At 35.1% G+C, this 15,521-nt stretch overlaps 1 protein-coding gene across 1 annotated transcript in view; it reads left to right on the top strand.

The window, feature by feature from the left end:
- Window positions 1-15,521, top strand: part of dot1l (DOT1-like histone H3K79 methyltransferase) — a 38,271-nt gene that overhangs the window by 16,975 nt on the left and 5,775 nt on the right. Inside the window, 17 exon segments of the mRNA XM_073844609.1 lie at window positions 3,212-3,318; window positions 3,520-3,561; window positions 3,660-3,761; window positions 5,460-5,697; window positions 5,795-5,908; window positions 6,044-6,135; window positions 7,387-7,488; window positions 7,600-7,737; window positions 7,837-7,962; window positions 10,016-10,231; window positions 10,233-10,465; window positions 10,535-10,781; window positions 10,882-10,954; window positions 13,178-13,743; window positions 13,832-14,040; window positions 14,137-14,201; window positions 14,278-14,883. Of these exon segments, the coding sequence (XP_073700710.1) occupies window positions 3,212-3,318; window positions 3,520-3,561; window positions 3,660-3,761; window positions 5,460-5,697; window positions 5,795-5,908; window positions 6,044-6,135; window positions 7,387-7,488; window positions 7,600-7,737; window positions 7,837-7,962; window positions 10,016-10,231; window positions 10,233-10,465; window positions 10,535-10,781; window positions 10,882-10,954; window positions 13,178-13,743; window positions 13,832-14,040; window positions 14,137-14,201; window positions 14,278-14,883 (3,276 nt within the window).

Here is a 15,521-nt window from a genome sequence, read left to right as displayed (position 1 = left end):
TTTAATTCATAGATACAATGTCTTTAAATAATTCAAGCATTTTTCAAAATCAAATAATCTAAGTCAAATGATTCATAAACCCGCTCTTTTAAATTAACCTGTTTTTTGCTAGTGAATCACTTGAAATGAATGATTAAAGTCACAAGTTTGAATCAGTCAGAGCGGTTCCAGCATAAATGACTCACTCAATTGATTTGGTTCATCTGTTTCTCTTTTCGCGTCTAAATGACTCAATCAATTGAGTGAGCCATTTATGCTGGAACCACTCCAGTTGATTCAAACTCATGACTTCGATCATTCATTTCAAAGCGATTCACTAGCAAAAACTAGATCAATGTAATGACATAGTGATGGGTGAAACGGCACTTTTGGAAACTCAGAATCAATGAAACCATTGTGTCCCAAAATGATTCACTTTTTTGAACTGCTCCAATCGGATTGCGTATCGCGAATCATTTGATTTAGATTTGGACTTTGGAGCGGGCTCATGAATCATTCGACTAAGATCGGGACTTTAAATTGCGTATCACAAATCATTTTAGATTTAGATCGGAACAGGTTTCTGAATCATTTGTAGAATTTGAAAGAAAAGACATTAGCTGCGTTTCCATTACAGATTCGCTAAAAATGTCGATTAAAAAGTATTGCGAAATGACGGCGTTTCCATTAACCGATGTTATGCGACTGAAACGTAATTTTTTCCTCTCGCGATAAGTCTTGGCAACGTATTTTTGTGTGATTTTGGCTATAGTTAAAAGAATGTGACCTGTAAATGCAAAAAAAAACTTTCCATTGCTGTTTTGCGAAATATTCATTTTTCGAATTGCCTGAAAAACCACCTCATGCGAGCGTAAAAAACTTTTTTGCGATATATGGGAGTTTTTGCACAATTGATGCGTTTTCATTAGGCATATTTTCAATTTGCGCAATTTAAAGGGTAATGGAAACGCAGCTAGAGTTTGATTACTGAGGTCTTTTTTTTTTTTGTTCATGAAAATCATCCAAAAAGTAGTGCTTGAAAGGTCCTGGAAAGTCATGGAAAGTCCTGGAATTTAATTTTACTGTGTCTGTATGAACCCATAATGCAGCTTCAAAGGGCTCTACATGATCCCAGTCAAGGAATAAGGGTCTTATCGAGTGAAACGATTGGTCAAAATGTATATACTTTTTAACCACAAATGCTCATCTTGCACTAGCTCAACCTCAAGCATTATGTAATCATGTTGGAAAGGTCATGCATGACATAGGCGGAAGTCCTAACCCAGTGCAAACATGCAAAGAAAGTCATATGCCCTTTACAAAAAAAGTGTTTCACCCTACCCGACCTTTTGAACCCAAGTACAAAAACGAAGAACTAACCACACATGACCTTTCCAAAGTGTGTGATGTCGTAGACATGCATTGCGGATGAGCATTTGTGGTTAAAGTATATAAATTTGTATTTTTCTAAGAAAATGACTAATCGTTTCGTTAGATTCAATGCCTAGAGTCCTTTGAATCTGCAATTTGAACCTTCAACCCATTGATCCCCACTGAAGTCCACTATATGGAGAAAAATCCTGGAATGTTTTCCTCAAAAACCTTAAAGGATTAGTTCACTTCCAGAACAAAAATGTACAGATAATGTACTCACCGCCTTGTCATCCATGTTCATGTTTTTCTTTTTTCTCAGTCGTAAAGAAATTACGTTTTTTGAGGAAAACGTTTCAGGATTTCTCTCCATATAGTGGACTTCTATGGTGCCCCCGAGTTTGAACTTCCAAAATGCACTTTAAATGCAGCTTCAAAAGGCTCTACATGATCACAGCCGAGGAAGATGGGCCTTATCTAGCGAAATGATAATTTTTTTTGAAGAAATTGACAATTTATATACTTTTTAATCTCAACTGCTGATCTTGTTTACTCTCTGAGATGCACATGCGTTTTCGTCTTCAAAATCGCCCTACAGTGCTGTTTTACCTTTTTTTTGTTAAGGGTGTTTGATAGGGCTGGGCGATTAATCGAAAAGTAATCGAAATCGACATTCAGAACCAATAATCGATCACATTTTTCCAGGTCAATTATTTCAATTACTTTCCCTTTAAAAACATTACTGCGTGTGGAGTCAGGTGACCCCGCTCCGTTACGTTGCGTTATTCCGCCGACATGTCGATGGAGAGCTTAAGCAGTATTTATACAGTAAAAAGTATTTACAGGATATACAAGAGTAATTTTATTTAGAAGAGATACTGCTTATTTTCTACTTTTAATATTTATTATTATTTTATAAATTAATTTTGTTTCAAAAAGTGCAAGTTATTTATTTTCACTAATTTAAGAAAAATGTGACTTTTCGTTTTAAGCAATGTGTGCTTTAATTTCAGTTGTTCAACACTGATGTTCAATAAATAATCATAGATAGTAGATAGTGTGTGCACCCTTCATTCAAAAATCTCTCACTTGTAATATGTGAGCATATTTACTGTACAAAACTTGTCAGTGAACTATGAGGGTAAAAAAAAAAAATATATTATTTAAATATAATTAAATATAATTGTATTAATGAATAAAATAATCGTTCATTAATCGTAATCGGGTTAAAATGTTCAATTAATCGAGATTTTGATTTTAGGCCAAATCGCCCAGCCCTAGTGTTTGATCATCTTTGCACATTCACTTTGTAAACACTGGGTCGGTACTTCTACAGCGATGGTAGTTTTTCGACATACCCTAACTGTATTAGCCCGGATCACACAGACTACGCATCGCAAAGACAAGATGAGATGAGCATTTGAGGTTAAAAGTATATAAATAGTGAGTTTGTTTTGAAAATGATGAATCGTTTCGCTAGATAAGACCCTTCTTCTCCGGCTGGGATCATTTAGAGCCCTTTGAAGCTGCATTTAAACTGCATTTTGGAAGTTCAAACTCGGGGGCACCATAGAAGTCTATTATATGAAGAGAAATCCTAAAATGTTTTCCTCAAAAAACAGTTTCTTTACAACTGAAGAAAGAAAGGCATGAACATCTTGGATGACAAGGGGGTGAGTAAATTATCTGTATATTTTTGTTCTGAACATGAACTAATCCTTTCATTTCTTTTCGACTGAAAAACCTGAACCCAATGCAAAATTTCCAATTAAATTCGTATTGAAAAGAATTCTGCAGAGCAAGGTGAATATGACTGCACCTTTTCAATGTTTAATGGTCTTTATTGTGTTTCTTTTTAAAGATATTGGCACAATAATGAGAGTAGTAGAACTGTCCCCTTTGAGGGGGTCGGTGTCATGGACGGGGAAACCAGTGTCATACTATCTGCATACAATAGACCGCACCATAGTAAGTTCCCTTTCATTTGTGGCACGTGGGTTTTGTTGTTCCTCTTGGTGTACAATAGCTCTCTTATTTGCATTAGCCTTTATTGTTAGGCAAATGATGACTTTGAGCGTGGCTTTCTCGTGTCACGCGGTCGTCCAAAAGGAAACTTGTTTTTACATGTATGTAGATTTACTAGTAACCAAAAGCTTGGTTTTTTTGCAGCTTGAAAACTATTTTTCTAGTCTCAAAAATCCTAAACTCAGGGTAAGTCTTGTTTGGTTCTCTTGTTGTTTATGGGTTTTTGGACACAATAGTGAGTTTGATTTCTTCCCACAACCCATGCGGTGTGTTTTTGGTTCCAGGAGGAGCAGGAGGCAGCCAGAAGGCGCCAGCAGAAGGACAGTAAGGAGAATAAGAGCAACACCACCACCCCGACCAAGCCCAAGGAGCACAAGGTAGACAAGGTACAGAAATCACTTGTTTATTTGTTTTTGTTTTTTTTAAAGTAATTGGTTTTATTTATTTTTTTTATATTAAATAATGATTTTTTTCTAATGATCAATATTTTATTATAATATTACATTTTGTTTTGTTTTTTAAATTCATATATTATAATATTATTATAATATTTTTTGTAAATTAAATTCTGGATCACAAGGTAGACCAACAGGAATAACTTAAATTTAATTGTGTATATTTTAAATATATTTATTTTTAATTATTATAGTATTTTAAATTATTTTATTATAATTTATGCATTTATTAATTGTTTAATACATTACGTTTCTAATGAATCTTTTATGTAATAATTTTATCGATTTTAAATGTGTTTATTTGTACAATTCAGAATTTATTTTAATTGTATTTATTTTTCATTTTTACTTTTCTGTTTATTACATTTCTGCCAAAGGAGCACAAGGTAGAGCTACAGGAATCACTCTTTTATTTATTCATTTTAATTAATTAACTATATTTTAAATGTATTTATTTATACATTTTTTTTTAGAGTTGACCTATTTATATGAATTTTTCAAGGTATCAATATTTTATTACAAATACTATATTTAATTTTCAATTTATGTATTACTGTTTTTATTTCTGCCCAAGGATCACAAGGTAGACCAACAGAAATAACTCTATTTATTTTAATTGTATATATTTTAAATATTTATTTATAAATGTATTAATTAATAAATAATTAAAAAATGAAATTCAAATGTATATATATACATGGATTTCAAATATATCTATTTATAAATATATTTATTAATTTATTTTAAGTTTATTTAGAAATTTTCAATGTATAGAATTTTTTACTACTTTTTTAATTATTATTTATAATTTATTTATTTTCTATTATTATTATTGTATTTATTTATATATTACTAGGTTCATTCAATACATACAAATTTAATTAATGTAATTAAACAAATTATATATAATTAAATAATACAATTATTTAAAGTAAATGTAAAACAAATTAATAAATATATAAATGGATACATTTACAATAAATGTGAAATTGGAAATGTAATGTTTTAATTGTATATTTAAATGTATTTATTATTACATTCATTTCAAATGTATGTCTTTATACATTTACTTTGATTTACCTTTATTTGTTTTTAAATAAATTATTATCTAAATACAGTTTTACATTTATATTATATTTTTACATTCATTTCAAATGTATCCATTTATACATGTATTTTTAAAGAAATATAATATAATTAAGCTTTCAAATTTATTTATATTTTTAAAAAAGTAATATAAATGATTTTCTATTCATTAAAATTTCTGCACAAGGTTGACCTACAGGAATCACTTATTTATTATTTTATATATATATATATATATATATATATATATATATATATATATATAATGCATTTGTTTATTTATAATTCATCTGTTTTTACATTTTATATTTATCAATGTTTTATTTATCAATGTTTTATGTATTTGTGTATTCATGTACTATTAAATTTTTTTCAATTTACATGATTTATTTTCAATTTATTTTAAAATGTTTTATTTTACATTTTTATTTATTTAAAAGTTTTATTTTAAAATTGTGTAATTACATTTCTAAATGTTTATGTATGAATTTTTATTTTATATATATTTTAAATGTATTTATAATTCTTGTCCTCCAGACGCAGCATGACTCTGGTGGTGAGGAGGAGCGCTCAAACTCGCTCGTGCCAGTGAAACCATCACCCAAACCTCGCCGGGCCAAACTGTTACCCAGGGGCCGCAAACTAGGCAACAGGAAGCGCGGACGGCCGAAAAAGGCTGCCACTGCAACCGCAGCCGAGCGCAAGAACAACAAGAAGAGCCAGAGCCAGAGCGCCCTTGATCTGCTGCACGCTAAGACCCTCTCAGCGGCGCCCCCTCAGGGTAAGAGGCACTTACCTAAAACCGTCACGCCTTTGATTGATGTTTAACAGCATCAGCACCTTTGACATTGACTTTTGTGGTTTGGATGAATCTGCAGATGCATACAGGTCACCTCAGAGTCCGTTCTATCAGCTACCTCCCAAAGTGCAGCATTATACATCAAGCCAGCTTCTCATGGGCCCCACTCCACCAGGCCTGCAGGCTCTTCTCGGTACGTTCACTTGCTCTCCTTTCATATTTAGCATGAGGAGATCCATTTTTTTAGTCCCACAGACGTGCTTCTGTATCTGCTCTAGTTAAGTAGTCAATCACCCAGTTAACGTAAACTGTCTTGCTCATGCTCCAGATAACATGAAAGTCCAGTACCTGCAGTTCATGGCCTACATGAAGACACCGCAGTACCGGACCAACCTGCAGCAAGCCCTCGAGCAGGAAAAGGTAAAATTTGTCTCTTAGTGTGTGTATAATAATAATAATGATAAACATTTTGAATAAAAATAAAATAATATAAATAAATTACTAAACCAGTATTATAAATAAATGAAGTATTTTTTATATAAACATAATAATAAAAATTATATACACGATTCTGTTTTACTCATTTGCTAATATTGTTTTATGTATTATTATTATTATTATTATGTTTAATAATAATATTAGTAGAAATGTTAATAATTGATCAGTTACTGACAAAATACTTGACATATTTAAAAAATAAAATATATAAATTGTAAAATTTTATATTTAATTTTTTTATTTTATTTATAAAATTTTATATTTTTATATTTTTTATTTTATGAATATTTCTTTAATACTGCTAGTAATAACAATTAAATCAATCATAAATAAATTGTGACAAGTATTATAAATTAAACAATGTTATTGTTTAATTTTAACTGTTTTGTTAGTTTAAGATTTTTATTTTATTTAAAAATGACAAATTCTAATAAAAATGAAAAAAACACAAATTTTTTTAGTATAATAGTAGTAGAAATAAATGTATAAATTGTCAAGAAAATATTTTAGATATTTAAATACACAAGTTTTAACAAATATTTATAAATGATGTATTTTGATAGTTATTTTTATTTTAAAAATGCCGTAAATTTTATTATTATTTTATTTATATATTATTATATATTGTTTTTTAATTATTATTATTATTATTATTCATGTCTTAATAATATATAATAATGTATATCATTGTATTTTATTCATATTGATTATTATTATAATAGAGATTAATACTAATATAAAGTTAAAATTGTATGTGTGTATATATATATGTATGTGTGTGTGTGTGTGTGTGTGTGTGTGTGTATAAATATATATATATATAAACATTTTATTTTGTGTTTATAAACGCCATACATTTTATTTAAAATGTTTAATAATACTACTACATTGAGAAAGCAAAATATTTGTATATATTTAAATATTGTATATATTCTTAGTTTAAAAATAGACTAAAAATAGAATATTTAAATCATGACTTTTATTATTTGTAAATTTCCTTTTTTCAGTAGAAATGAAATACATAATTATAAATATAAATAAAATGTTTTGTTACTTAACTAATTAACAGTTTTTTCCCCCAGTTTTGTTCATTTGAACTAAAAAAATATGGACTTTATGGTTTTGTCATAACATTATTGTTTAACCTTTCTTATCCCGTGTCTTATGTCACAGCTGAGACACACCGAACTGTCCGGTCAAGCCCAGCAGCTGCTCAATGCTTGTCATGCTCATAAGGAGAGGATCAGAGACCTTTTCCAGTCCAAACTGGAGGAGGTAAGACTTGTTTCACAACCTACTGTGCTGCCTACCTAGTCAACACTATCAGATCATTGATAATGTAGGCATGTAGTGCTGAATGTAACCTCTCTTCCGCCTTTCTGACAGCTGGGCTTGAAGGCGGTGACCGTGGAGGACCTGGTGCAAGCTCAGAAGGAGATCACAGCCCACAACATACAGCTGAGGGAGCAGACCAAACAGCTGGAGAGGGACATGGCGGAGCTCCGCGATCAGAGCCTGGTGCTGGTGAGTGAGCCGCAATAAACTGAGCAGAAGGATACTTGTGATTCAGAAATGAAAGGTTGAAATGAACGCCCATTGCACATATGTTTGTGTGTTTGTCAGCTGAAGGCTCGGTGTGAGGAGCTCAAGCTTGACTGGGGATCTCTGTGTTTGGAGACTCTGCTAAAAGAGAAAGCGGCTCTACGAAGACAAATCTCAGAGAAACAGCGCCACTGTCTGGAGCTCCAGGTACTGCCATGCACATTTTTCTCAGTCAGCTCAGAGCTAATATGCCATTGCATAATGTTGTACATCTGATGCTGTGGCATGCTAATCCTGGCCTTTAGTAATTTCCTGTTTCTCCGCTATTTTCATCTAATAACAGAAGGTAAATTCTGCCAAGACGCACTAGGATGACAACGAAAAATGATCAATTTAGTTTTTTTAACCCTCGCTTTTTTGTAATCATAAGTTATTAAATCTTATGTGTACTCATATAATACTAATTAGATGTCGAATTAGTTGAAAAAGATTTTAAAAATTATATAAAGTCTGTATGTGCCCATATTAGAAAATAACCTTGACTAAGCAGATTTCAGTTATCGTTGTTATTGTATAGGTCAGTTTTTTTAAATCCAGATGAATATTTTATTATAAATGTATTACTTAATCATCGCAGTTAACCATTTTTGTTTCTAAGATTTAGGTAGATTTCAGTTATTTCAGTTGCACTTAAAAAAAGTATATATTTTATATCAATTGCACTTTTAAAATTTTAAAGATCTGTTGATATATAATAAATGTCATTTATTGTTAAATATATAAATATATATGTATAATATATAATATTAAAATATTTATTCTAAAAATGTATTTTTAGATAATTATATTATCTAAAATATTTATATATGTGTATGTATGTGTGTGTGTGTGTGTGTGTGTGTGTGTGTGTGTGTATATATATATATATATATATATATATATATATATATATATATATATATTATATATATATATATAATTATTTATTTATCTTTATTAATGTTTATAATGTATAGAGTGCTGCACCCCAGCTAAATGTATTTTATGTATTATTTATTAATAATAGTAATAGTAATAAATTAGTAATAAAACATATATATATATATATAATTATTTTAGTAGATTTCAGTCACTTTAAAAAAAGTGCTGCATCCCAGCAAAATGTGTATTTAATATTTTATTTAATTATTAATAATAGTTCTAGTAATTAATAAAACACAATATTTATTATATATTTCTATATGGAATTATTTTATTGTAATTTCAGTTGCGCTATATCTGTTGATATGTTATCAATGTTATTTATAGTTAATAGTTTTATATAAATATAGCTATATATAAAATACTGCAAATTTTGCTCAGATGCAGCGGTGCATACATTATAAATATTAATTATAAATTCTAAATGTTTATATAGATCTATATATTTTTTATTAATCAATATTTGTAATTTATAGAGTGCTGCATCCCAGCAAAATGTTATTTTATGTTTAATTATTAATTATAGCAGTAGTAGTAATACATTAGTAATAAAACACTATTTATAATATATATACATATGTAATTATTGTATATTAATGTTTTGTAGATTTCAGTTATCAATTGCTGTTTAAAAAAATCAGATCTCTTGATAGATATGTGTGTGTGTGTGTGTTATAGTTAATAATTTATATATATACAGCACTGTATACATATTTTAAATATTAATTTAAAAACAGATGCATTTATTAATCGATCACTGCATTCCAGCAAAATGTGTATTATTTTATATATTTATTAATAGTAGTAGTGATAGATTCATAATAAAACAAAATAATTATATATTTTAGATTTCAGTTATTTCAATTTTACTTAAAAAAATCATCTGTTGATACATTATATTTTTAGTTGGTAATTGTTAATAATTTTATATAATTTATATAATTTTTAATGTGAGCGCTGCATCCCAGCAAAATGTGCATTATTTTGTTATTTAATTATTAATATTACTAATAAATTTATAATACAAAATTTTTAGGTATATCAGGTTTTTAAAAAACAAAATAAAAAAAGTTATATGTTTTAGATTTTTATTTTAACTAGGTTTCCCCCCTTTTCTTCATCTTTTCTCTTTCTTGTCATTAACTTGTTTAACGTTCTGACAAAAGCTTGTTTACAGAAAACTTGAACTAGCTCGTACAAGGATATTTTTTACCATGAGTGGTGTGGGTTGGCTCAGTCCGTGTTTACATCAACGGCTCCCCCTGGTGTTTCGTTGCAGATCAGCATTGTTGAACTAGAGAAGAGCCAGAGGGAGCAGGAGCTCCTGCAGCTGAAGTCTTACAACCCGTGTGAAGAGTCCCCCTACCAAAAGGCCCTCCCTGGCCCAGAGCCCCGGCCCACACTGGATTCCGACACCCCAAAACTCACCCCACACGCTTCTGCGGTGCTCAACGGCCTCAGTCCCGAGCTATCCATCAATGGCACGGCCTCTCCAGGGTTACGAGAGAGGTGGTGGCAGCGGAATGGGCAAAAACGACCTCCTCACTCGCTACCTGCCCATTTCTCCTGACCACGAAATTGTGCCGCCCACCCCAGACTCAAGAACCAGGCAGCTTGGGCAACCCCTGCCCGATTACACCCGCTTTTCTCCAGCCAAGATCGCCCTTAGGAGGCATCTCAACCAAGATTCGGCTGCCAATCAGTTTAGAGCCCTTGGCAACATCCACCGGTGAGTAAAATTAGCACGTTTCAATTAAGTGCTTGTTGATTGTCACTGATCACTCATGCCGCTTTTCAGGGGCGACATTGGTGCTGTTTCATCTCCAACTCTGGGATTAAAGCAGTCTTGCTCCTCTCCCAGTTCAACTGATATTCAAGCTACCGCTACACCCAAGAGCACAGATAAAGAAAAGAGCCCGGCTGCCCCTGGCGACACTATAACCAGTCTACCAATCAGCATCCCCCTCAGCACTGTGCATCCCAGCAAACTTCCTGTCAGCATCCCACTGGCCAGCGTGGTGCTGCCAAACCGTGCAGAAAGACTGGTATGGATCTGTGTGGGTGGCGGACTTTTGATATACAATCTTGTGGGTGTTTTCTGTAAACATTTTAGCAGTTATTCAAGCTGTGGTTTTCTTTTGACAGAGGAGCACTCCTAGTCCAGTTTCAAATCCTGCAGGACAGAGCAATGGCAAACCACCTCTCACGCCTACCTCAGGTACGGTCCCGCTGCCCACTTTGGTATGCTTTGTTTGTGTAGATAAAACTCCAGATGAAGTTCTTTTAGAAATAAATAAACATTACTGTTTAAAAGTGACCACAATTTAATTAAGCCCTTTCAAAAATACTTAAAAGTGTTTTTGAATGTGGGCTGTTGTGTTTAATTATGACTTGTGACCTCTCCTGATTGCATTTTTCCCATCATTTCCTGTGCTGATTTGGCAAAATGGCCAAGGGTCTGTTTTTTTTTAACCACCTCCATAACCAGATGTCCAGAAATGGAACAAGGATTCCAACAGTCTTGGAAAAGCTGCACAAGGAAGCCTTGACTTTGAGAAAAGTCATGTAAATTAATAAAACCTCAAAATGCTGTGTGCATTTTTATAATGAATAAACATTTTTCCAGTTTTTTTAACTCTAAAGTAATTTTTGCTCAATTTGTAATTTCTAAAATATTTTAAAGTCTGTGTAAAGCAATATTAAAGGATTAGTTTGCTTTAAGAATAAAAATTCACTGATAATTTAGCCCCCCCCCCCCCCCCCATGTCATCCAAGATGTTCGTCTTTCTTTCTTCAGTCTAAAAGAAATTAAGGTTTTTGAGGAAAACATTCCAGGATTTTTCTACATATAGTGGGCTTCAATGGGGATCAACGGGTTGAAGGTCCGAATTGCAGTTTCAATGCAGCTTTAAAGGGCTTGACACGATCTCAGCTGAGGAATTAGGGTCTTATCTGGCTAAACGATTGCTAAAATTAAACAAATTAAAATTGACATACTTTTTAAACACAAATGCTCATCTTGCACTAGCTCTGTGATGCACGTCTTTACATATTACATAATCACATTGGAAAGGTCACACGTGGTTACTTTTGTCGTATATGTACTTTGGTTCAAAAAGGTAGGGTAGAGTGAAAAAAAACACGCCCATTCATTGGAAAGCTGCCGTCTCAACTGTCAAAAACAAAAAAATTGTTGTATTGAATATTATCACAACCGGGTAATATGCATTTATGTGACCAAGGCATAGCTTACTAGCTAACTATACGCTGTAGTAACTAATAGTAAGAACAGTAACTCGTGACTGAGCAGCGAACAACTGATGTTAATGTGCTCTAGTTATTATAGTGTTAGGGGAGGGCCCATGCTCAGCGGCTTGATTTCATGCCCGCCTGAGACATTATTTCAGGCCTACCCAGAAAAATCCTGAACACAAAAATGGTAAAAAACCATTTAACGTACCTCACAGTTCACAGTCTTCGTAACATTTTTACAGCAATGCATTCCTAACATTTATTATGCGTTTAGAAACAATTCTCAAAATTACCTTTACACAGACTTTAAAAGATTATCCAGTAATTTACAAATTACTAGAAAAGACTTGTAAATTTGTTGTTTTAAAATAAAAAGAAAATTCCACTCTTAAAACGTCTTGAATTCTGAAATTCAATTTACAGAACCAACAAGTGTCCATACATTAAAATTTTTCGCATATTGTCGTAGACACTGGGGGCCTTGGAGTCAGAAAGAGTTGAGAACCTCTAATCGAATCCATCATTCATCCATGTAGTTTACATACTTTAGGACTATACTAGGGGCTTTCGCACCACGCAGATCTAGGAACTAGCCAGCATGGTGGTTCCTAAAGAACCAATTTCTCCCTCCGGCCATTTTTCTGGTGGCATTCGCACCGGCAACAGAGACGTCTTATTCACAGCATTCACAAACATCAACAACCGGTGAATTGGCGGCGTAATCTGATCGGTTTATTTTGTCATGGATTTTGTGATAACGTGATAATGGTGATGGAACGTAAACCGTACAATTTACGCAATGACAACTTGCAGTATTACATATCATCAAGGCTGAGAAAAGAACTCAATGCTGCAGACAACAGGTAGCTAAATGCCGTTGTCGCGGTTTTCCATGTTTGTGAAGTAAATTTTTTTTTGTTCTCTGCTATTAAAAAATTTCTTGGTAGCCGGTGTTTCGTATGTGTTTTACCAATCAGCGTACACTTACATCACTGATAGTCCCTATAAAACTGATTCAGACCCTATTCTGAAGTAGGAGCTAATTTAGTTCCCCCAAACTAAAACGGTTCCTAGTTCCTGTGGTGCGAACATGCCAAAAAGCGAGAACTTCCGTCAATAGTTGTAGGAACTAGGAAAAGTTCCTCCTGTGCGAAAGCCCCTACTGAATCCAAAATCTGCTTCCTCTTAGGGTACTCCTCCAGCTCAGGTTTGGTGAATGGCTCCCACTCTGCCATGCTGACCGAGGACCAAGACTGTGATGCTGCATCCCCTCCCCCTCACAGCACTCCCATTATGGGCCTCCAGCCTCGCGGTTCTGGCCTCAGTCCTGCACTAGGCACTGGAGGCGTGCTACAGTATGCCGACGGCCCACCAAGGCTTCCCCCTGAGGACGGCCATGACCGCCAGGGCCCCGAATCCGACACGGAGCCCTTGGACAGCGAGGCACGTCGCCGTATCTTTTTCTCCTCTTCTTCTTCTTCCTCCTCATCTTCGTCCTCCACAGGAGGCTCGAGGCTCCACCACGGGTCGGTAAAGCAGGGTCACCATCATCACAGTAAGCACCATCATCACCACCACCACCACCATCATCATCACTCTCCGAGCTCCCACAGCCAAGAGGGGCGGAAACGAGGGCGGCGGAAGCGCAGCTCCTCTGGAGTCGTTCCCAATAGCGGATCACCCAAGAGAAGGGCATTTCCGGGAATTGGCTGCTCAAGCCATTCCTCCGGATCACCCCTTAATATCAATTCAATGGTGAGCAGACCAAAAATGGCCGGTGTTGGTGTTGCTCAAACTTATGATTGGACTGAAATCAGACCCAAAATGTTTGTTGTTTTACCAGGTGAACAACATTAACCAGCCTTTGGAGATCTCCGCCATTTCTTCCCCGGAGCAGTCAGGACGAAGCCCGTGCGGGACAGATCTAGATCAGCCTCCCGTGCTTAAAAGAGAGCGTCCCCTGGAGCTCAACAACACAGGTCGTTATTCCTCCACCCCTAGTTCAGATGACGAGGGCACAAATTATGCCCCGGACACCTCTAGTTCAAGCCGGTAATAGCTCTTTTCTTTCAAATCCAGTTTATTGGTGTCTTGAACTTCGCAGATCATCGAAAAGATGGTTGATAGGACAACTGTTTTCTCTTTCAGAATTGAACGGAAAATTGCCACCATTTCCTTGGATCGAGATGGACCCATCAGAGATGTGGAAAGAGGTAAGTGCCATACATTTTGGCTAAAGGACATTTCTTGCTCCACTACCAATTTGTCATGAAACGTGGCATTTTACAGGCTCGCAAGGACGTAAATCAGGTGCCAGTAGCGTGAGCAGTGAGGTATCATCTTCCTCTGGAGCCAGCAAGTGGAAATCCACCTTCTCCCCAATCTCTGACCCCAAGCCAACTCCGGATCTCCGCCAGGGTGGCTCGCCATTTGGTGTGGGGGCTTCCAGAGGCGGTACGGACTCTGACTCGGACCAGAAACCACAGAGGAGAGGGGAACGGGAGCGTGAGCGTGAGCCTTACGGGAACTCAAACCTCTTCCTCAGTCAGGATGGCGGCGGTCGCTCGGTCGTCAACTCGTCAGAGCGGCCGCTGCAGAAACAGAAATCGCGGGAGTGGGACTTGAAATCTGTAGGCGGATTGGCCAGCCAGAACCTCTTTATATCTGCCGCGGCCAGTGGAGGCATCTTGAGTGGGAAAGTGGGTGGGGCCGCCACAGTTTCCTCCGCCTCCTCAGTGGGACAGTACTTCCCCCTGGGCGGGGCTTCAGTCCTCCAGTCCTTATTTGGAGCTCAGACGCCTGGACCAGCCACCAGCGGAGCCCCTCGGTTGGTTAATGGACATTCGGCGCTTAGCAGTTTCTCCAGCGCCGGGCTGGCAGGGGGCGCTGCAGGAGGTGAGTTGGATATCTTCTGTCTCTCTCTGTTTTCCTGTAAATATTGAGCTCATGGTCAGAACAGTCTCTTGGGTGTAGAGAAAAGGTAAGTTAAGGCCCAGCGCTGCCACCTTGCCTGGCTCTCCCACACTGCTTGCTGTGCTGACTGTGCAAAGGCTACAGCTATACACCTAGAGAAAATGACGGCAGGTTGTAACAAGGTAAATTTCATGGAAACATGTCTGGCATATGTTTCACCCCAAAGTTGAAAGCAAAAAGTGTGTGTGTGTGTGTACACACTACCAGTCAAAAGTTTGGACACACTTCCCCATCAAAGAGAATATATATATATATATATATATATAATTTTTTTTTTTAAGACTTTTTTCTTTCTTTTCATTTTGCTGTGAAATATAACCCAGGCATGTCCTTGAAATTCTCTGCGGGATTCACCCAATGAAACATTTACTATTATAATGCAAAATGTACAAAGCTCAGTCCTAGTAAATCATTTTCACTGGCCTTGATGGTGTAAACTGCTGATTTAAAAGCCTGTGAAAATATGCTAGAGCTGTTAAGCTCTGTGTAGTTTATGAGATTGGCGAGAAACTCCTCGACTTTTGTGGTTATATTTCAAACTTGCACATTTTCTCTGGGTG

This window comes from Garra rufa, chromosome 7 (assembly GCF_049309525.1).
Source record: "Garra rufa chromosome 7, GarRuf1.0, whole genome shotgun sequence".
In the NCBI taxonomy this organism is placed as follows: Eukaryota; Metazoa; Chordata; class Actinopteri; order Cypriniformes; family Cyprinidae; genus Garra; species Garra rufa.
This window is presented reverse-complemented; position numbering and strand designations above follow the sequence as displayed.